We start from the raw sequence: 23,068 nt of genomic DNA, 5'->3' as shown, positions 1-23,068 counted from the left end.
ACATGTAGCAGTAAGAAGAGCAGAAAGGAATGTAACGATGAACTGAAATGACACTCGGATTTTTGGTTGATAGTGAAACCGAGCGTCGGCGCTAAGTAAAGAAACACTAAGGACATGTGGGACAATCACCCTTCTAGTTCCACTGCGAGTACATTTATTTGATCCGTTCAATCTCAACAAACCGGTCTCTCAAAGTAAAATCGGAATGAACTGCGTGCAACCTGAGCAGCTGGTTGTACTCTGGAGTTCTTAATATATTGCGGATGAGGGGTGGATGAGAGAGTCCCACTTCCAGAAATAGATGCCCCCCAACTCTGAGGTTTGTCCTTGAGTAGCGCAAGATGTTCTGCACCATGTCCAAGCCCCGGGGGCCTGCAAAGAGGGCTCCATGATCTTCGTACCTGCAATTATGTAGGGGATGTTAGCACTTTATTTTCCATTATAAAATATGGGTAATCGGGTCTCTACTTTTTACTGACGACTGGATTGATGGAATTTTTATTTCCTTGCGCTACTTGCGGAGATTAAGCCCAGTCTAGATCTGTTTGAAGATGCAGGCGTACACCGCTCGTCGCAGCATGCACGTGACAATGGCGCCCTTCCGACACCAAGTTTTGTGGCCTAAGTAGAGATTGCACATAATCTCATTCTCTTACACTAGTAATTTCACAGATGTCCTTTTAGCTGAGAAAAAATAGGACAAATGGGCGATCGTGTGTTTATGCTGTGTTGCACTCTCCAGTCGTCCGCAACATGAGGGTGAACATGTGAGGGACAGCCGATAGTGTTATTGGTTTATAATGAAACTCAACAGATTGTCACAGCCTTCCTTCAGTTCCATCTATTTTTAGGCTATCAACAAATGGTCTCTGTGTATTAATGTGTTCAATTTATGCTTGCTTCTGCAATGTAAAATCAAACAAGAGAATACACATTTTTCATGTGTATGCCATTTATGTAGCAATCCAGTTTGTATTTTTACACACTAAAGCAATACCTTAATACTTCTGGTTCGAGATCCTTTGCCTCTTCCGTACTGATGTATGGTGGATTGCTGACAATGACGTCATAGACTTGGTTCAGCAAGGGTGAGTAAGCAGTATCTATCCCATGGGAGCTAATCTCGGCTTCGTGAAATGTCGCACAATGGGCTAGGTTCAAGTTCGTTGCATTTTCCTTTGAGAGTTTCACAGCTTTTGGATTCTTGTCCACCCCAGTGCAATGTATCTGTAAAAGAAAAAAGTAAGGGCATCCCGTTTTTTTTTTGTTTGTGTAAAGACAAATCTACTGCATTTTCTATGTGCCTTCTTGCCGCCATAGTCTCCTCACCCAGCCATCTTTATGCCTCGCCTTAACCACTCGTGCAAAGGTGAACCTGCCATACCCCATTTCTAGTATATTATTTTTTTCCCCAAAAGTCATCTGGTGGAATTGCCTCCCTAATCTCGTCACTGAATCTAATCCCAAACGTTTTCGGGCTCTTATTTGTCGTCATTTAGGGACTGATTTATGTTCAATCAGTTTTTGTTTGTGATTTTGGATGTTCTAAGGGATGCGATTGATTATTGATTTGTGTTTTTACTTTGACTGATTGTTTTGTTATTGCTTTGGCAATTCTACTGTCTGTTGTCATTTTTTTCCCCCCCTTCGAAATGTGTTTTTTCCCTTTTATGCATAATGTCCTCGAAGACACCTTTAAAGTATTTCAATAAATAAATAAATAATGTCTACATGCATTTACTTAAGGTTTTATCAAAAGATAGGAACTCTAGCTTCCAGCCCCACTCATTTCAATGCTGACAAATAATAAAATTGCAACCTTGCTCACACACCTGAGCAGCATTTCCAAGCGCTAAGCAGATAGCACCAGTCCCGCATCCAATGTCTAGTACCGTAGAGGACTTCGGGGTTCGTTTGAGATGTGACAGCACAATGTCAACCAAGTTCTCCGTTTCTGGCCTCGGGATAAAGATCGGAGGTTGCATCTTCAGAGTAATGTTGTGGAAGTCCCATTCTCCAAGAATGTACTGAACCGGCAACCTATAATGAACAGAGCAAATAGTGGCTAACGAGTTGTACCCCCCCATGCAAGCGTTCCGCAAGCTGACATGTAACTAGCGCTAAGAAACTGTAGAGCTAACCTGGATGCTCTTTTTTCGCAATATTCATCTATTTGTTTCACCTGGAGTGCGGAGAAAGGCGATCTCTCTGCTTGGTTTGAGTACATCTTGACAAGAAAGAAAAACAGGAAAACTGTCAACGTTTGAATGAAGCTAACGGCACGGTACTACGGACCTCTAAGGTACTCCTTCTGCCCATCACGCTTGTGAGGATACAATTCAGCGAGGCCCTTGCTTCGTCCGTGCCGATACCGGCGTCGTGGAAGGCCCTCAGCCAGTACTGGAGTCGTCGCGGTGAGTACACTACAGTTTTCCTCATTTTCGTTGTCCAAACACGCACATGCGGATTTATGCGAGCACGCGGCACCCGATCAACGCCTATGAATGAATGACCATGACTATGTCCACGGCAACATCAACGCCCCGCACGGAAACACTAGCGGCACCGCAACAGCCGCGACACCTGAAGCTCAAGAATAGCTGCAGGGGGCGCTTCAGGTTTCTAACCGGCGCACACTTTCATCCAATTTTTTATTTGTAATTACTGTGATATTTAATGTAATATATCTAGCGAACGTTCAAAATGTATGTGCGTGTTTTTATTAAGGCAAAACAACTAGAGAAACGTTCTGTATTTAAAACAATTGACGTCTGTATAGCAGCGCACGCAGCGGTGAACAGTGAACTAAGAGAACGACAATAATTTTGACAGCTTGATAGCACCTCACGGTGATGCGTGGGACTTGGCTTAAGGGAGACGGGAGACTGCGGTGACGGCGACGGTTCCAGACGGTTGCAAGTTCTCGCTCCGCTGGGAATTAGTTGTGATGGCTGCATTCGTTCAAAATCATTTTCTCTTGGATGACCCTTCGTATAAAAAACTGCAGGAATACTACAATGCAAAAGGCAAGACCCTTAACATGCCTGCTCTTTTCAAGGAGGACCCAGAACGTTTCAGGAGATACAGGTGAGTCTTCAACCATTTCGCTCGTTTGTTTTGATCCGCTTCCTTCTGTGTCCGAACCTTGTGCGCCAAAACGCTCATGTTCGTTTCATTTGCCACTGTGCACCTTGCCTGCAGTTATCGGTGTAATTTGTTTGTCCTTTTGAATTTTTCTTGAATTGAAAGTTCGGCATCTTGCCCTTGTTTGACCTTCACTGTTATGCCAACTGGTATCAATGTTTCTAGAAGCGCAAACAGCAAACCTTTGCCACAGATATTGGATCCAATCAGTCACTAGACAGCTCACTTGCACAGCTTTTCCGAATTAAATCGGAACCGCACCTCACTTTATCTTGCAATCCGGAACAGGATGCCTTGAGCAGGAAAGTTCTGCAGGGACATTAAATATCCGGTAGAAAAAACCCCGCACGGCTGCTGTGATTACTGTATTTTATGTTCCTTTCACCTCTTGTCTTCTGGCCAAGGAAAGCGTGTTCGCTTTCCTAGATCTTGGGATACGAGCGTAAAAGCAACAAAGGTGCTCTGGGAAGCGCGAAAGCAAATTCTTATTGTATGCTCCGAAGACCGTTTGTTTTCCGTAGTGTCTAGAGTACAGTGGTACAGTGCCGTCCGACAGCACTCTTGCAGACCGTTCAAATATAGTTCAAGTGCCGTCACTCCACTCGCGCCTTCAAATGCCGTTAGAAAGTCTCAAAATGAGAATTTTGAAGCTGTAGTGTCCGCTTCATATGCAGTGGACCCAGGTTCGATCGTGTTATTTATTTATTTTTTTTGTCGAACATTTGGCGATATTTACATCTTTTTTACACTTATGACAAAAAAAAAAATGTTGACGAAACTTGCAGAATTAAGTGGTATGGGATTCCCTTTCCGGAGATGCAATGGGGGACAGCGGGGCTCGGGTTGTCGGCTGGACGTCGCGAACCAACGTGTACGACGGGGCCAAGTGGGTTAATAGTTTTGTAATTAGCAGCCGTACACTGTCGCCGCGAAGCGGGGGGACGGGTTAACACTAGGGATGTCGCGAACCACCCTAGGTTCGATTTCGAAAGGTTTCGATATTTGCGAAGCGAACTGAGGTTCGATTTCGAAAAATTTCGATATTTTCGTACCGACCGAGGTTCGATTTCGAAAAATTCGCAACTTTTGTCCACAGCGGAGTTTCGATTTCGAAAAGTTCGAAGCTTTCACGGTTTCTAAAATTTCGAATTCGAATATTTCGAATATTTTTTTACTTCAGGTTCGATAAATTCGAAGATTTCGAAATTCTTTGTAAAAAAAATTCGAAAACTTCGAACGCTTCGAATTTTTATAGACATGAAGTTCGAACAATTCGAAGATTTCGAATTTCTTTTTGCATAAAGTTCGAAAAGTTCGAAGGTTTCGATTCTCTTTTAACGCTAAATTAAACAAAAAAAACTTCGAAGATTTTGAATTTTTTTCTAATCCAAGTTTTCAAAGTTCGAAGTCCGATTTTCAAGTTTTCCCACACTTTCAGTTTCAAATAACGTTTTCACGACTCACTGGTTTTCACAAAATCAAGTTTAGAAAAGTTAGGGTGTGATATCTAGATTCTGCGAAGTTGGTCAGGCAATTAAATGAGACGACGAGTGTCCCGGATGAGCTGGAATATTTGCCAGTGCAGAATTGTGACCGCCAGCCCCGGGGGGGAGGGGAGGGGGTCTTTAACCTGCATCACGCAGTTGTGATTACACGAACACACTGTTTTACGAGACTCTTCCAGTTCGAAACGGCCAGGGGCGAACAGGAGGTTGAGGCTCAGAAAAACCTTGAAGCGACCTGGCAAACTAGCTCGCCACCCCTTGCACGCTGGTAGTAATCCGATCCGGTGAAGTTTCTAATTGTCCTGGAGGTTTATTTTCTGGGACGGAGGAATCGCCTCGCAAAAAGCACAAAAGCCGACACAACTCGAGGTCGAGGAGCGTTCTACCATACAAGTGGAGTCGGAAGAGGAAAAACGGGGGGAAAGAGGGTAGCGGGGGGGGGGGGGGGCTTCAGCCTCCTTCTTTCCCTTGCAGGTATTTCGGACTGTTAAAGAAAACAATACGGGGAAAGAGGGCGTGGTCGAGCTTATTTTAATCTGAAATTATTTATGCATATGTATAGCTAATGTCGCTCTTCACTGCATAAAAGGTTGCGTAGATGGTCATTGTTAGAAACTCGTTGTCAGAAGGCACTGCTCGTCACATGCTTAGTGGTTCGGAAGTTCAAAGCTGTCTTTTCGACCTAAACACCTGTGCCGATAGTAACAAAAGAAAAAAAAAAAAAAAAGAATAAATGCGGGAATAAAAAGCAGGAGAAAAAAAAACTATCAAGAATTCGTCGGAAGTGTTCTATTCTTGCATATTCAGAGGTTCAGAACTTCGAAACAAGTTTCTTTTACCAAAATGTGTACAGGCTAAAAGAAACACGTCCCAGGAACGTGAAGCGAAAAAAAAAAAAAGTTTTCTTTTAATGACGTGCTGAACTTGAACACTACTAGAAATCTTCTCCCATGAGTTAATTTATTCCTTAACGTGAAAAAACAATAAATATATTATTTTGTATTCTGCAGATGGCAATGATATGTACTGTCTGTGGTGTTAATTTAAATGCGATACCTCAAACAACTTAGACGAAAGTAAATATCAAGTTTAGGTCATAATTGCATGCAGATACATGTTTGGACATGTCTTCGAAACTCACGTTGAATAACAATAATCACATCTTAAGATGGCACTTACCTAGGCTATACATAGATCATTCTTAAAAAAGTATAACTTATCTACCATGAATAGCTCCGGCTGCAGCGTGCTTCAAATCTGGCACAAACGATAATCGTCAAAAACCCGTCGTCCTTCCTCGCCCCTTCGGGGATTTATTTCTTTAAACCTAAGCATGCCAGAACATTGAAATAAACGACATTGTCTTTCGTAAGGATCGCAGCACCGCGTGTAAAAGTTCGAGAAAAAAAAAATTACGAATGTACCCCACTACTTGAAATCAAATGAAACCGTTCGCCGGTCTTTCGAAGTTCGACGAACGTCGAACTTTTACCCTAAAAGGTCGAAGTTCGTCGAACTTCTGACTTTTCAGAATTCGAAAGTTCGAAACTTTTCGATTTCTCTTGATAAGTAAGTTCGAAAGTTCGAAATTCATCGAATTTTTTGGTCAGTCAAGTTCGAAAGTTCGACAAGCATCGAACCTTGCAGCGCAATAAATTCGAAAGTTCGAAAAATATCGAATTTTTTAGCGTAATAAGTTCGACGGTTCGAAAAGCGTCGAACTTCTTAGCTTAACAAGTTCGAAAATTCGACCTCCATCGAATTTTACGATATAGACAATTCGAAAAATCGAAAGAAATCTTTCGAACCTTTCGAACCGCTTGATTCGATCATCGAAACTTCGATTCGAAAAAAGTTCGCGGCATCCCTATTTAACACTAGGGAGTCGCGAACCACCCTAGGTTCGATTTCGAAAGGTTTCGATATTTGCTAAGCGAAGTGAGGTTCGATTTCGAAAAACTTTCGATATTTTCGTACCTTCCGAGGGTCGAATTCGTAAAAATTCGCAACTTTCGATCACAGTGGAGTTTCGAATTCAAAAAGTTTGAAGCTTTCACGGTTTCTAAAATTTCGGGTTCGAGTATTTCCAATATGTTTTTGCTTGAGGTTTGATAAATTCGAAGATTTCGAACTTTCCTAACTTGAAATTCGAGATATTCGAAAAATTTGAATTTCTTTGGATCTGAAGTTCGAAAAGTTTGAAGATTTTGAAATTCTTTGGAAATAAAGTTAGAAAACTTCGAGCGCTTCAAATTTTTATAGTCATGAAGTTTGAACAATTCCGAAGATTTCAAATTTCTTTCTGCATAAAATTCGAAGGTTTCGAATTTTCTTTTAACGCTAAATTCGTAAAAAAAAAAAAAAAAAAACTTTGAAGGTTTTGAATTTCTTTAAAGTCCAAGTTTTCAAAGTTCGAGGTCCGGTTTTCAAGTTCCTCCAGAGTTTCTGTTTCAAATAACGTTTTCACGACTCGCTGATTTTCACGAAATCAAGTTTAGAAAAGTTAGGGTCTGTTATCTAGACTCTGCGAAACGAGCGTCCCGGATGTGCTGGAATATTTGCCAGTGCAGAGGACGTGTGACCATAGATCAGTAATTGTGACCGCCAGCCAGGGGGGGGGGGGGGGGGGGGGGGGTCTTTAACGTGCTTCACGCGGTAGGGATCACACAAACACACTGTTTTACGATACTCATTCAGTTCAAAATGGCCAGGAGCGGGCAGGAGGTTGAGGCTCAGAGAAACCTTGAAGCGACCTGGCAAACTACCTCCCCACCCCTTGCACGCTGGTAGTAATCCGATCGAACGCCGCCCAAGTGATGCTGGCATATAGTAAGTTAAGTTTGTAATTGTCCTGGAGGTTTATTTTCTGGGATGGAGGAATCGCCTCGCAAAAAGCACAGAAGCCGACACAACTCGGGGTCGAGGAGCGTTCTACCATACAAGTGGCATCGGAAGAGGAAAAACGGGGGGAAGAGGGGAGGGGGGCTTCAGCCCCCCTTCCCCCCCTTCCAGATATTTTGAACTGTTAAAGTGGTCGAGCTTATTTTAATCAAATTTTAATTATTATTAGAGTGGTCGAGCTTATTTTAATCAAAATATTTATGCATATGTATAGACCATTTCATTTAGCGCTCTCTGGGCGGCACCATTTTGTTTGACTGCAGCGCCCTCTCCACACATCTGGGAAGTTAAGCGGGTTCGGCAGGCTAAAACGAGAGAGAGGGCACGCGCCCGACTCCGCTAGCAGACGACAAATTGGGAGGTTGCCGTTCTCCATCTTTGGGCTGTATCGGCGGGCAGTACGGAACTCGTGCTCGTGGCTGCCGTTGTGAAGTTGTTCGCGTTCTTAGAATAGTTGTGGCTACACCAAAATCAGCCTATAGCTCTCTGTTCTATTTCGCTAAATTATCAACTAGCATATCCTTTTTCTGCTACTGAAATAGCAGTTGAGTCAGCCGGCAGTACTACCCTCAACTACTGCGTGTATTGCGGCAGGAGAGCACGTTTTATTTATTATTTCAGACTTCCACTCATGGTCACTAAAGGCCTACACCAGTACAATCTTTGTATAGTAAAAAAGGTACAGCAACCGGATTTACTTTTCGCCAAAGAGACCGGCCAATCAGACACAGTTTTCCCTATTCTTTTTTTTTTATTTGCACACAGGTAACAGCACAATTGGACCCTGTGAGTCGTTTTATCTAGCACAGTATTACACGATAACTGGCATACCAAAATCTGCGCATCTGCGCTTGAGAGTTCCAAAATAACGCGATTTTAAACAGAGTTTGCACGCCAGCCGGACGCTAGCTGCAGCCCACTCGGCGGAGCAGACGATGTCCGGGGTGAGAGGGGGAGGGCATTTTTTTCTCTTTTACCCTCTCTCGCTCTTCACTGCATAAAAGATTGCGTAGATGGTCATTGTTAGAAACTCGTTGTCAGAAGGCACTACTCGTCACATGCTTTGTGGTTTGGAAGTTCAAAGCTATGTCTTTACGACCTAAATAACTGCCGATGGTAAAAAAAAAGAAGAAAAAAAAACATATTAATAAATGCGGGGATAAGAAGCTGGAGGAAACAAAACTATCAAGAATTCGCCGGAAGTGTTGTACTCTTGCATATTCAGAGGTTCAGAACTTCGAAACAAGTTTCTCCTACCAAAATGTGTACAGGCTAAAAGAAACACGTCCCAGGAACGTGAAGCGAAAAAAAAAAAAAAGTTTTTTTTTTAATGACGTGCTGAACTTGAACAATATTAGAAATCTTCTCCCATGAGTTAATTTATTCCTTAACGTGAAAAAAAACAATAAATACATTATTTTGTATTCTGCAGATGGCAATGATATGTACTGTCTGTGGTGTTAATTTTAATGCGATACCTTAAACAACTTAGAGGAAAATAAATACCAACTTTAGGGCATAATTGCATGTAGATACATGTTTGGACATTTCTTTGAAACTCACCTTGAATAACAATAATCACATCTTAAGACGACACTTACCTAGGCTATACATAGATCCTTCTTAAAAAGTTTAGCATCTCTACCATAAATAGCTTCGGCTACAGTGCGCTTCAAATCTGGCACAAACGATAATCGTCAAAAACCCGTCGTCCCTCCTCGCCCCTTCAGAAATTTATTTCTTTAAAACTAAGCATGCCAGAACATTAAAATAAACGGCATTGTCTTTCGTAAAGAATGCAGCACCGCATGTAAAAGTTATAGAAAAAAAATATGAATGTACCTCACTACTTGAATTCAAATGAAACCGTCCGCCGGTCTTTCGAAGGTCGACGAACTTCAAACTTTTAGGGTAAAAGTTTGAAGTTCGTCGACCTTCTGATTTTTCAGGATTTGAAAGTTCGAAACTTTTAGAATTCTATTGATAAATAAGTTCGAAAATTATCGAATTCCTTAGCATAGGAAATTCGAAAGTTCGAAAAGCTTCGAACTTGTAGTGCAAGAAATTCGAAAGGTCAAAAATCATAGATTTTTTTGGTCAGGCAAGTTCCAAAGTTAGACAAGCATTGAATTTTGCAGCGTGATAAGTTCGAAAAGGATCGAATTTTTCAACGTAACAAGTTTGACGGTTCGAAAAGCATCGAACTTCTTAGCTTAACAAGTTCGAAAATTCGACCTCTGTCAAATTTTACAATATAGAAAATTCGAAATATTGATATCTTTCGAACCGCTTGATTCGATCATCGTAACTTTAGTTCGAAAAAAGTTCACGGCATCCCTAGTTAACATGTTCCCCAGTGATACACGCGTCGGCAGACTTCCTTTCGGACGGCACTTTAACGCTCTGCAAGGGTGCCGTTGGACGGCACTCTAGACACTACGCTTCTTTTACCTTCATCTAGCGAAAGGGAAGTTTTTTGTTTTTTTCTCGTTGAATTTGTTTCTGTACAAAATTGCCCTGTAACGATTTCATAACAAAAGAACAGAACTTTAACTCTTTCTTTATAATCATTCTAACGAAATATTTTGAATGCCACAGGTGACTATGTTTGCTTCTTTTATTTAGTGACACTGTCAGCCTTTACAGGAGTGTTAGTGGGTAAAACGAAAACAGCGAGATCAACCATCTAGATATACAAAAGAAAAATGTTACGAAAGCTGCACTCATTTGGAAACCGCTTGGACTCGTCCCAATTCCACCGCCTTGTGTATTCTAGCGGTAGTCGCAGTTCTAGCAGTAATCGCAGCAGAACAGGTTCACTGTTTGATGGCAAGAGGGCCGGCAAACGAGACTTTTGCCCCACCCTGCAGCCACTGATTGACAACTGAGCGGTGGCGTGTCGATACTGATACCACTGTTGTCAGTGGCAGGTTAAGGGTAGCGTGGAAGCCCCTCCCACCTCTTTCCACTTTAGCAGAGCAAACACTCCTCTCCAGCGTTTGCTCTGCTAAAGTGGAAAGAGGTGGGAGGGGCTTCCACTTTACTCTTAACCTGTCACCGACTATAGCATTGAACCAAGCACTAGCATGCCTAAGGGTAGAGAGCAGTTGGTTGTTGTTGTTTACTGCTAAGAGTTTACATTCACCAAAGTTATGAAAACCATGCTGAGAAGTGTTTTAAACTATCATAGGCTAGCTGTTGTCATAGAAAGTGAGGAAAACTAGACAAGCTCTGCGTGGGAGCTTTTCATTGTAGCCCCTCGGATTGCGAAATGAAAATCTGTTCCTTTAGCAAATCTCTTTGGTTTAGACCCTGCTAATTATTCTAGGTATTAAATTTATATATCTAAATATTTATAGAAGTGATGGATTCACAAATCTTTCCATCTTGGTGATTTTCGAAAAAAAAAAAATTCAAACAATGATTATTTGTCATTAATATTGCCTCCTCTGTTCCTGTGCGGGCCTGGTTATGTTGCTGATTGGTGGGAGCTGGTAGCATCCATTTTTATACGCGTCCACCACCTGTGGGCGTCTCTGTGGTAAATGGCAATATGCTGAGAAACCACTTTGAAAAATATCTGTTGGCCTTACGTGGTAATCTCCCGAAAATTTAGTAATGCCGTCCAAATCGTTTCTGCAAAAAGTATGCATTGCACAGAAAAAATTCATATTGTTCAGTATACTTAGGTTATTAACTACTTTTGAGTAATTAACTTTTTAATGAGTCATTTTAAAGGTTTGGTTTTACCGAATATTTTTGGGTATCATCGAAAGCCAATAAATCGGCCCACTTTACACAACTATGAGGCTGGGAGCACTGTAAAGAAACACTAAATTTGGGCGAAAGATTCAATTTTCGGTTTCTATAAGGATGTATCTCTGCACCAGCAACCTGTTCTTTGTGGCCAAGGTGCTTAACTGTTGCCTCGCCTCCTTCCTAAGAGAGAAGGAAGTGTGGTGCGAGCCGGCAAAATTATATTCTGTGCTGTTCAAATGGCATTGCAAGAATAAGCTTTGATTCTTGGGTTCACTTCGGTGCTGCGAAGAATGCATGGTGGTGTACTCTAGTTGCTGGTGATTTTCCATGATGCCCGACAATTTTCCAACTGAAACCATATCTTTAAGCTTAATAAGTCAAATCCGACTATATCGAACCCGTTTACATATAATTATCCCTTATATCGAACAATTTTTGTGCACAGTAATGTTAATGATAATATATAGCAAAAACTACGGTTACATGGGCCAAAAATAGCAGCCGCTGCGCTCTGCAAGCTGGCTTTCCCCCAACGCAGGCGGCCGCATTGGGGGAAAGCCAGCTTGCAAAGCACGCTAATTTTTTTTTTTTTTTTTTTTTCAGGGCAATTGCGTCAACCGTTTGGAAAAAAAGAAAAAGATCAGCTTGCTTTGCTAGCTGGCTTTCTCCCAGCGCAGCCGCGTGTCTCAGGGGAAAGCCATCTTGCAGAGCAGAACGGCGCTCTGCAGGAGAGAAGGTGCTCCTGCTCGGACGTGCTCCGTGCTCTCGGCATAGTTCGGTGCTAATGCGCGAATATAGAAGACAGCGGCCTCAGCATTTGGGAGTCCGTCGATAGCGTAAAAAAAATCGTTATCGCGGATGCAATGAAGAGAAAGCAGCAGGAGATGCATGACTATTTCATTGTGTAAAATGTCAGCAGAAAGTGGATTTTTGATTCAAATCCATTAAAACTGTTATATCAAATTACACGATATGTCGAACTAATCCCTGTTTTTTTTGCGGGTTCGATATAGGCGGGTCTGACTGTAACTACAAAGTCGATTACTGAAAAATAATTCAATTATTGTGAATGTTAATTTCCCTGAATAAATAGTACCATTCACGATTAATTAATTAGATCAGCAGATATCAATAAAACATCAACCTTTGTTCTGTGTGATGCATAGTTTACAGTGAAACGATTTGGACAATGTTCCATGGAACAGTGTATTGTGGCTCAACACCTTTCGAGCCTCTTCTTTCTTCTAGTTATGCAGATTCTTGACTAAGTCCCCTTTTTCTCAACATACATATACCTGTGGCTGCTGTTCACATCCCGTTTTCTTTCCCAATTTCTTCTAGTGTCCGGTTGAAGACTCCGGTTGATGGGGTGCTCCTGGTGGATTACTCCAAGAATCTGATCAACCACGATGTAATGACAAGATTGTTTGACCTAGCCAGGTCTCGCAAAGTGGAGCCGGCTCGTGATGCCATGTTCCAAGGTGAAAAGATCAACTTCACCGAAGGAAGAGCCGTGCTGCACATTGCGCTGCGCAATCGCAGCAATAACCCGATCATGGTGGAAGGAAAGGATGTGAGTTCATTACCTTGTTGGGGATATAATTGTATCGGCTGCTACTGCTGTGTCGTTTAATAGCTCACTGGCAAATGTTCTTTTAGTTTCGAAGAACATTCCAAACAAAAATTCGGCAAAGACACTTAAGACAGCTTACGTGTAGAAATGTGAAAGCATTCCTACACGCAATGCATATCTACAAGCAGCGCGCTACATATTCCTATCGCATGCGGCGCTGCGGCGGTGACATCATGCTTCCCCACTGTGCAGGCGCGGCAAACCTTGATGGCTTCACGACGTCTTCCGTGACGAAGCATTGTGTTGCTGTGCTTTTCTTTGTGTTTTATTTCTGAAGTGCATCTGCTTTGGCCTTGAGCGCACCCATCGGCTTCAGTGACAAACCATCTGCGTTCTTATGCTTTTCTTTGTGTTTTATTTCTGAGGCACGTTTGCTTTGCACTCAAGCGGCCGCGCTGGCTCCCGTGACAAAGCATCTGATACAACGTGTCGCAGCCAATTTAGGTGCCGTTTTTCGCGGTTACAGATGCCGCCAGCTCCGCTCCATGAGAAAGTTGATGCTTTTGCATTAAAACAGATAGAGGTGCACATAGATGTTGTAACAATGCTCGGTTTATCTGCTTCTAGGTGATGCCCAGCGTCAACGCCGTGCTGAAGCATATGAGAGAGTTTTCAGACTCTGTGAGGAACGGTGTTTGGAAAGGCTATACTGGCAAATCAATCACGGATGTGGTCAACATCGGCATTGGAGGATCTGATCTTGTGAGTATCTTATTCCTCCGAAACCCTACCTATTTACTGATGCCACATTTTTTTTGCCAGGGCCCCTTGATGGTGACGGAGGCTTTGCAGCCCTTCCAGAAGGGTCCAAATGTGCACTTTGTTTCCAACATTGATGGGACACACTTGGCCAAGACCCTGAAGAAGCTTAGTGCTGAGACGACACTCTTCATCATTGCTTCCAAGGCGAGTTCTCATAAGTATAATGACATCGGTGCCATTTTTAGTTAGCTGTAGCTTAGTGACATGCAGATTTAATTTATTTACTGGAAGGATGTTCCCTTTTTAATCCTAGACTTTCACCACCCAAGAGACCATCACCAATGCTCAGTCTGCAAAGGAGTGGCTCATGAATCACACACCCAATGTAGGTTCCTTCATTCTTTTTGTGGTTCAAGCTAAAATGCGTGTTTTGTGGTTTGTCATCAGATTTGTAACCTTTGCTTTCAGCCTTCTGATGTGGCTAAGCACTTTGTTGCCCTTTCCACAAATGCTCCTAAGGTGAAGGACTTCGGCATTGATGAAAACAACATGTTCGAGTTTTGGGATGTAAGTTTAATCCTTTGAGTTGGATGTGGCAAGTTATTCTGACATGTAAATTCTTTTATGAAATTTTTCAGTGGGTTGGAGGAAGGTATTCTCTCTGGTCTGCTATTGGACTTTCCATTGCTCTCTATGTTGGTAAGACTATTAAAATGTGTACTCATTTCTTTGTGTGCAATCCTAACGCTAAGTCCTTTCTGTCTAGCCTTACCATGCATAAACTTGATCAGCAGTTGCCAAATTTTGATCAGTGTTGCGAGAGGGAAGTGTCAAATCAGTCGTGCTGGGGATGGGATGAATGCTTTTTTAACCACGAGTCTGAAACTAGAACTGAAAATTTTCAGACTAGAAAATATTTTAAAACTTAAAATGCAGGGCACTCATTGACTTAGTGTTTCAAACTTGCTTATAGGCTCTCTGAACAGGTTCATAAAACTTCCCAGCACTGTTGGCTCCGTTCCCTCTCAAGCCAGCGGAGTGGATCTTAAGAAACAGTGGTGATAAATAAAAAAAACAAAGCATAGCTGGTGTCTGTGTGGACATTTGAACATGTGGACATTTGAACATGGCATAGTAACTAGATTGGTTTCCAAATTACAGCCTTCACTGTATCCCCTTTGATTTCCAGGAATGGACAATTTTGAGCAACTTTTAAGTGGAGCCCATTTTATGGACCAACACTTCCTAAGTGCTCCATTGGAGTCTAATGTAAGTGTACATGGGAGTAGTTCACACAAATCTGAGTTTAGCCTTGACAAAGTAGCAGCTGTTTTTGCAACCATTTCTTCCTGGCTTCCTTTAGATCCCCGTGATCCTTGCGCTGCTCGGTGTCTGGTACCATAACTTCTACGGTGCAGAGAGCCATGCCCTGCTCCCTTATGATCAGGTAATCTCTCCAGAAAACAATCGCAGGTTTAGTATTGTTTCTGCTGATAGTAGAGCCTCACCGATAAATTCTCAGTTTATATGTTTTCCTGGCTGTTAAGTTTATGGATGCTGGTCCTGTTAAACTTCCATGAGGATAGGTGTATCAATTTCCCATTTGTCTGGTTTGCCTTGTGCATGACTTCAGACTAAACAGGCTTGAAATGGTTAAAAAAAGATTGGGGTCTTTGCAGTCGCCCATTCATCTTTCCATCTCTTTCTCCAGCACACACGCACGCTTCTGTTGTGTGGCGCTCAGTTCTCTTAGTTTGGCTAATGTCATTTCTCTTGGAGTTTGGGGTTTGTCATCATGCATCGCATGTGTGTGCGTCGCTCCTGTGCATGCATAGAGCTTCACCACTTGCTGGTGTGCTAGGACACGGCCAGGTAGTTTCTTTCTGCCACCGCGGCTCGGTGGGGTCGCTGCGACCTCACCCTCCTCCAGTGCTTTAACTCGTTCTAGCAAGAAACCCTAATCTCACCGTGTTGGCCTCTTGGCTCTGGGGTTGAATTGGAAGAATTTCCAGACTAGTTAGAGCTACAGTTCTTGAGGTCGCCTGCCTGTAGGGACCTGCGCAAAACACTTCTTATTCGTTTTCTAAAAAAACTTCTCATAGACAAGAGTCTAGTTATCGTAAGCCAAAAGTGTTTCAATCAGCGCACTACAGTTGTTTTATATGAGTACATTGGCACACAGTTTCAATCACAGTGGTTGGGACAGTTATTCAAGGTGGTTCAAGCAGTACTCGGAGGGGTGGCATTGTCGCGCCCCTACACTGTAGACAAAGTCCCATTTCTTCTAAATCGAAAGCAAAGTCCATAAGGAATGCTGCTTTGGAGCACCTGGTTTGCTCATTGTTTCTCACTCTTGTAAGTCAGTTCTGCAAAAATCATGTCAACTTACATTTAAATAAATATGGTATTTCTCCCCAGCTGTGGAGAAATTGCTGTGATTTTGCTTTTCTAATCTATTTGCGACTCCAACTGTCTATAGGTGGCGCCACTCGTTTTCCAAAATGGCGGATGTAATGAGGGTCTGAGATGCACGCTGGTATGCCATTTGCTGAGCCTGTCTAGTGTGCTGGCTTAACTAAGCGACACAAATTATTCCCGCTTATACGAGGAAGCTAGGATGTGTTGCGCATGGGTCACCTCTTTATCCTGAAAACAAACTGTTTAGTTCAATATTTACACCAGGAGGCATGTTTAATTCGGAACAGACCGAAATGTACATCCGTTTTGGATTTAGGATTAACCTAACCTAACCTAACTCAACATGTATCTCGGCGTAATTATTAAGCTAAAAAAATGTTTGCAGACACTTTATTATGACGTACGTGTCCGACCCAGACACTTCAAATGTTTGGTTCGTGTTAGTTGAAAATGTCAACGCTGATATTTGTGTTTTTGCTGCTTTTCCTCACTCTGATAATTGTCACGTGAAATAATAAACTGCAGGCCCTTTAATGGGTTTTTGGGAATTTAGTTAGCATTATTTCCAGCACAAGAACAACAGAATCTATCCAAATTTTACAACATATTGCTACAAGTGACGAGTTTAGAATATGTCCATAAAAACCCAAAAATGAAATCCGAGCTAGACAACAGATGTGTGCTTTTTTAAACGAGGGACTCGTACGGTTTTATGTTGCATCTAGTGTTTGTCTGTCTTGATAACAATGTCAGTTTTTCATATGCTAAAAAGAAAACAAAATGAGACCTTTCTGTGAAGGCTTCTATAGTTAAATGGCATATTTTTGTGATTGTGTCGTTTATTGGGGGCCTAGATTACCATAATTTGTATTAATAACAGAGTTATAATATTTTAATACATAGTTTTTGTCTAATATCATTTGTTACTTATGATCTAACTTTCAATGTGCAAACAACTATGACAATCCAAACTTGGCAAATTATCATCACTGCTGCCAATCGCAGCATTTTTAATTAACTAGTAATAAAATTTTAAAAAATGGTGTAAAATCAATTAAAGGGATACTTCAATGAAATTTGAAATATTCCCGTCGTGTTCAAAAATAGGTTGAATATGATCCACAATATCCATTAATGACAATCGCACGTTTGTATCTTGAGCCTGTTGGCTGTATTTTTCGTTATAAACGGCCCACTCTGGCAAGCGCTTGGAGAAGGCCCAGCGGAGACCTCGTGACATCCAACGCAATCGTGACGTAGGTCGTCTCAGGACGAGCAAAGCTACGGCGAGGCTGACGTCGAGAGGATGGCCTAGTCGTTCCAGCCACCGAAGCGGCTGCTTTTGTACGAATTTTGAGTGACGGGTTAATCTTCTGTAATCTTTTAGGGGGACAATAGCGACTTCTGCGACACACAAAAGGCATTCTCGGGAAGAGGGGAGTTCCTCCTCTCTTCTCTCGTCGTGGCCGGAGGCGAGACAACCTCCGTCACTAGCTGTCAAGGTTCCTAGACGGGCATTACAAGCGAGGCGTTAGCGACATCCACCAGGTGCTCTTTGCTAATCGTTTAGTTCGTTTTAAAATTCCTTTTCGTGACTTTTCTAACAAGATATTGGTTTGTTCGATGTGATGCTGCTTTTTTGAACACATATAGACCAAAAAATGAGCGCCGAAATTTCGTTGTAGTATCCCTTTAAAACATTCTAGCTAGTCTGAGAAATCTATGCAAAATTACATTAATTGTGGGTAAAGCATATGTTATCAAAGTCACGACTTTTGACAATCAGCAAAATGTTCAAGTTTGTCGTGAATCCTTCTGGACAAAATGCCCCTAAATGGTGTTGGGAAGTACTTTTAAGTCCATTCTACTTACAGTACTACTTTAAGTAGATTAAGAAAACTTGTACTTTACTTGAAATACATTCTTTGAGCGTGTACTTGTACTTTACAAGTATCTTTTATGGTACTTTCCAAGCAAAGTACAGGGTGTCCACTAAAAACTTTACATGGTTCTTTCTTTTCACTTCAGAAATAAACTACCTCCGAACGCTCATTCTCCACTCAAATGTAGCACTAGAAGTCCAAACTAGATGCCAAAATTTTAGCACTAACCGTTATCTTGTTAAAAAGTTGTGGGATTTTTTTAAAAGTTTGAATGGGAAAATGGCAGTTGACATTACATTACTCGATTACATGGAACTCTATGGCACCAGAAATTGAAAACAGGCAAAAATGGGCCCGATTTTCCTATTGCAATTTTCAGAAAATCACTTACAACTTTTAAATAATATATCAGTTTGTGATAAAACTTTGGCACTTAGTTCGAACCTCCAGTGTTACAAATGAGCGGAGAATGAGCATTCAATGATGCATATTTTGTTTTTGCAGTTAAAAAAAAAACACTAAATTTTTTTTTTGGGGGGACACCCATACAATTTCTTACTTCAAAATATATTCTCCAAATTCCGTGCATTTTTTTTGCCATAGTAGCAGGGAATAAGGTGGCTCCCTATAGACGGTGGTTGCCAAAGGGCATGAAAAAGTGCCCTTTGGGAAAGCTGAGATTGCTCTGTTGTTTTCGGCATCCACTGCCCAATCTTTTCTCTGTTAGTGTGTGGATTTGTCTTGTCACCAAATCGGTGAAAAATCTCCGAGCTGCCAGGTGCTCACAGGAACGCGCTTCAAGAGAAGTCATCTATTTTGTTGTCCTCAGAAGGCAGTAACTGCACTCCATATGTTGTGTAAAGCACTGAGAAAGGTACAGGAATGACAGCGTTGATCTGGGCTGTACCTTCTTGGCGCTCAATAAAATTCAGCTCTTTTAAAGGTCCACGCGCTCGCGTCCATGACTTTCTCAGTACTATACTACAGAACTTCTGATGTCTAGCATAAGAGTTCACCAACCTCAAGCAAAAAAGAAAACGGCGTATCGTCGTCATGCGAAAACATGCCATCGTCTTTCGAGATGTCATCCGGTCATTTCTCCGAGTGAAGTAATGGCGGCTATAAGACAGATACAAACAAGTGCCTTATAAGTTGATCATGCTAAATAGTTTGTCAGCAAGAGTAAAACAACTACTCTGTGTCCACTTGACTTTATTGAATATTCGCCACCATTTCCAAAAATAACTGATGCACCCCCAATTACCCCTGGGGCAATGCATACCAGTTTAAAAAAGAAACTTCCTTACCAGCATGCTCCCCATTCTGAGTATTCTTATGAAAGTTTGGTAGCTGTATGAGGTTTGTCTCTTAACAAGACTGGTGGCAAGTGTCAGTTATTATTATGATCTTGCAACTTCACTGTTATCCCCTTCAGCATACAGTATGTGTCGTTGCATATGAATTTTGGAAAACAATGCTACAGGTCATCATATGTCAACCCCTTGAGCAGCGCCACCATTTTCTCTGTTACCTCCTCCACCGCTCTTGCCACGAGATAACAAAGCCACACTTTTACCACCAGTCTCATTATTTTATGGCCACACCTCATATGCTAGCCTTTGACTTGTAACTTGATTTCGACCTGACTTTGAGAGGTCCGCCTGCAGAGCACACTGGAGTCTGACCCAATCTCGTAGCAAAGGGGGCCAAACTTAACTTCCCCCTTGGTTGGCCTTTTCAGTATCTGCACAGGTTTGCTGCCTACTTCCAGCAGGGTGACATGGAGTCTAATGGCAAATATGTTACCCGGAGTGGTCAACGCGTGGCCTATACGACTGGTCCCATTGTCTGGGGTGAGCCCGGCACCAATGGGCAGCATGCCTTCTACCAACTCATCCACCAGGGTAAGGAAACCAGTATTTGGAACACACCAATGCTATGCTTCTATGTTAACTTTTATTGCTAGTTTTTATTAATCACCATGAAGCTACCAGTATGGTATCAACCACACATGCAGAATTGCTGTTGCGAAGAAAACAATTTTGAAATAACCTCGAGAGGACTCCGTATTTTATGTTCTTTCCCGCCTCTGCATTCAGGTACTCGATTGATTCCTTGCGACTTCATTGCCCCTGTGAAGACTCACAACCCAATAAGTCATGGGATCCACCATGAGGCAAGAACACTTAACACTACTGTTTGCTTACTTGCTTGCCTTGAAAAGCTTGTCATTTTTGCAATGGCACATATATGACGGTGTTATGTGTGCTGCGGTTGTAGATTTTGCTGGCCAACTTCTTGGCACAAACTGAAGCACTCATGAAAGGAAAAACCAAAGAGGAGGCAGAGGCTGAACTGAAGAAGGCTGGGATGACTGGGGAGGTTCTTCAAAAGATTCTGCCACACAAGGTATTTATTTTACAATTCCTTACCTGTCTGGTCTTGTTACTGAACAGGTATCAAAGGTTCCTGATATTATAAATAAGCTGGAGGATTGCTGTTACCCTGTAATAAATACTATCTTTTCTTCATACGTGAGAGCATGCGAGATAGAATTCTCGAGTGAAAGAGGTGGTTATAACCTGTGATTTTACTTTCAAGGTGTTTGAAGGTAACAAGCCTACCAATTCTTTGATGGTGGACAAGATGACACCATACAGCCTTGGTATGCTGATTGGTAAGTATTAGTCTGGTTACCATTGAAGGGTACTTTAGTTGAAAAAGACAACCACTTAAAAATTTATCTTTGCAGCAATGTATGAGCACAAGATCTTTACCCAGGGAATCATATGGGACATCAACTCATATGACCAGTGGGGGTGAGTTACATGATGTACTCAAATATTTGGGTCACTCGTCCACCTAAAACGTTGGTTTCTCACCAGTGGGACAGGTGCTGGCTCTCCTATCTTTACTTTCAAGTGCAAAGTGACTCGTTCCACTTTTTTTTTCCTTTTAAGCTTTTGTCAAGTGGCTATAATCAGTAGGACACAGTCTCTTGGGGAGGTGCAGAGTGAAGACAGCTTGTAAGACACTGGCATAGTGCAGTATGGATAACTCACTGAAAGGCCTTAAATGCTTGCCATCTTTCTTTCGCAAGCCATTTATGGTCCAAACGAATAAACAAACTATCCAGGTAGAGGCAAAACCGCTTGTTGCTGTGAGCAGTACTATATGGTTTCATACTATAGCACAAGAGTGCTATAAGCACTGGCCGCTGTGTACCAGCACTAGTTTCGTTCAGTTTACCTGCACGTCCTGCACCGGTGCAGAAAAGTGTAGGGCGGTGTACGTCCCGTCGTATCTCAAGACACATACCGGAAGTACACTGCCCTACACTTTTCTGCACCGGTGCAGGAAGTGCAGGTAAATGGAATGAAGCTATTGTACCATTTCAAACCTGAACGCATTCCGACAGGAGAATGTTGTGGTTTCCGTAATGGCCTTTACTGCTTGCTGTAACCGTTATTGCTTGCTTCAACGTTTATTGCTTGCTGCAGCCTTTCGAGACAAAATACCTAAAGGTTAGTTTAGCATTTGTCGTGTGTTCTTCTCTGTCTTTGTCTTTCTGTGCACCGTATTTACCTTATCTACCTAGAGGAAAGTGGTTGAAGTTGGGGGCTATTCACACTCAACTGGAGTGTAGGTACGCATTTCATATAAACAAACTGAATGCATGACATCCTGCACAACACACTTATGTTTGCTGAGTGAATCTGAAGGCAAAGTCTGGCACAAGTACAAAACCTAAACATGAAATGAAAGAATAGGTTAAAATTAGTACGCCCAGAGCCTCGATTCTAGCGTGTGGTAAGCACTGTGCATGTCTCATTATTTAGCTATGCATCAATATGTTTTTAACTTGCTTTCATTTCTTCTTTGTAGAGTGGAACTGGGAAAGCAGCTGGCAAAGGTGATTCAGCCTGAACTACGAGGCAAAAGTGAAGTTTCCACTCATGACGGCTCGACGAATGGGCTGATCAATTTCATCAAGTCTTACAACTAGCTTTATTCTGCTAAGGACAGTGTAGAAATGGAGTGGAGAATCTGGTAACTTAAAAGTATTTCTTGTTAAGGTGTGTAACATGTCTGTTCTATGTTGTAAATTGAGCTTACAAATAAAAGGTAGAACATCTGAAGAGCAACTGTGTCAGTTTAATGTGCCCTTTTACTGTAGTACACTAATTTTACTTTCATTGACGGCTAAGGCAGGTGCATTTAAAATGCTGCCACTTAACCTGTTAATCCAATCTGACGACTTGAGCACAGCAATGTCTTGTCAATCTGAACACTCATTACCTGCTAGTAATCTGGAATGTGTTACCCGAGTCATTAAGCTAAGTTAAATAAACCATGGAGCAAACTTGTCACTTATTTGATTAATTTTATGGGGAATTTTACTGAGTGCAAGTTCTGACATGCGCATTTCACACAATCGTATTTGTTACCCTCAGAAGGCAATGAACAGACATTAAAAACATTAACCTATGATGTGTAGGCACCTTAGAATAATTCTGTGCAGGTATTTTTCTCCAGTTCTGGGATGCCCCAAAAAGTGTACAAGTATGAGCATCTGGCTATGATTAGTGCTGCATGCATGCAATGGAGGCCTACTAGGGCCCACTGACAGCTTAAAAAGTGCAGGGCACAGCTTCTTGTATTAACACTTCTTGCTTTGTGATTCATTCTTCGACAACCTTATCAGCCAATGCAGCAATCTCATTGGCTGCGGAGCGAGAATAAAATGCTCGGGACTCGCCACGCCCCGAGTTTCTTCAGCTGCCGGTTACTAAAGCAGAATGTGCAGGAGGCGTAGGGGGGCGTACATCTAGACAAGACACTTCCCTGATCTAGGCACTTGAGATTTCTCCAATGCTGAATATGTAGAGAACAACATGGTGCAAACATGGCATTGGCATACCTGCCAAGTCTCCCGTAATACCCGGGAGACTCCCGAATTTTGACCAATTTGTACGGTTGTACAATTAACTAAAAAAAAGTCTGGAAAACGCAAATGACCTCCCCTTGCCGTTGCAACAAACGGCTACAATGATGGTGAGGCACAGGTGCATCTTGCTAGCATGAGCAGTGCAATATAAATGTAAGGAAGTTGTCTTCATATA

General features: G+C 42.1%; 2 protein-coding genes across 3 annotated transcripts; one reads left to right on the top strand and one right to left on the bottom strand.

The window, feature by feature from the left end:
• Positions 1 to 137: 137 nt before the first annotated feature.
• Positions 138 to 2,539, bottom strand: LOC8043058 (MTRF1L release factor glutamine methyltransferase). Its single transcript, XM_002415985.5, is given in 7 exon segments — positions 138 to 276; positions 279 to 313; positions 315 to 401; positions 998 to 1,227; positions 1,833 to 2,040; positions 2,142 to 2,227; positions 2,296 to 2,539. Coding segments are annotated over 7 exon segments (912 nt in total). The 5' UTR covers positions 2,440 to 2,539; the 3' UTR covers positions 138 to 154.
• Positions 2,540 to 2,827: 288 nt separating this feature from the next.
• LOC8043059 (glucose-6-phosphate isomerase) lies at positions 2,828 to 22,084 on the top strand. 2 transcript variants are annotated; one of them, XM_029988347.4, is made up of 15 exons: positions 2,828 to 3,087; positions 12,651 to 12,882; positions 13,510 to 13,644; positions 13,705 to 13,848; positions 13,958 to 14,029; positions 14,113 to 14,211; positions 14,283 to 14,343; positions 14,834 to 14,913; positions 15,008 to 15,091; positions 19,687 to 19,849; positions 20,045 to 20,121; positions 20,226 to 20,354; positions 20,547 to 20,622; positions 20,698 to 20,764; positions 21,831 to 22,084. In XM_029988347.4, the coding sequence occupies exons 1-15, from the start codon at positions 2,948 to 2,950 to the stop codon at positions 21,949 to 21,951; spliced, it is 1,680 nt and encodes a 559-aa protein (XP_029844207.1). In that variant the 5' UTR covers positions 2,828 to 2,947; the 3' UTR covers positions 21,952 to 22,084. The 2 variants fall into 2 exon arrangements, with proteins under 2 accessions (XP_029844207.1, XP_040360273.1); XM_040504339.2 differs by having other exon boundaries at positions 2,842 to 3,087; positions 13,510 to 13,848.
• Positions 22,085 to 23,068: the final 984 nt, after the last annotated feature.

Source organism: Ixodes scapularis, unplaced genomic scaffold (genome assembly GCF_016920785.2).
Source record: "Ixodes scapularis isolate PalLabHiFi unplaced genomic scaffold, ASM1692078v2 PGA_scaffold9__187_contigs__length_104089568, whole genome shotgun sequence".
Classification (NCBI taxonomy): domain Eukaryota; kingdom Metazoa; phylum Arthropoda; class Arachnida; order Ixodida; family Ixodidae; genus Ixodes; species Ixodes scapularis.
This window is presented reverse-complemented; position numbering and strand designations above follow the sequence as displayed.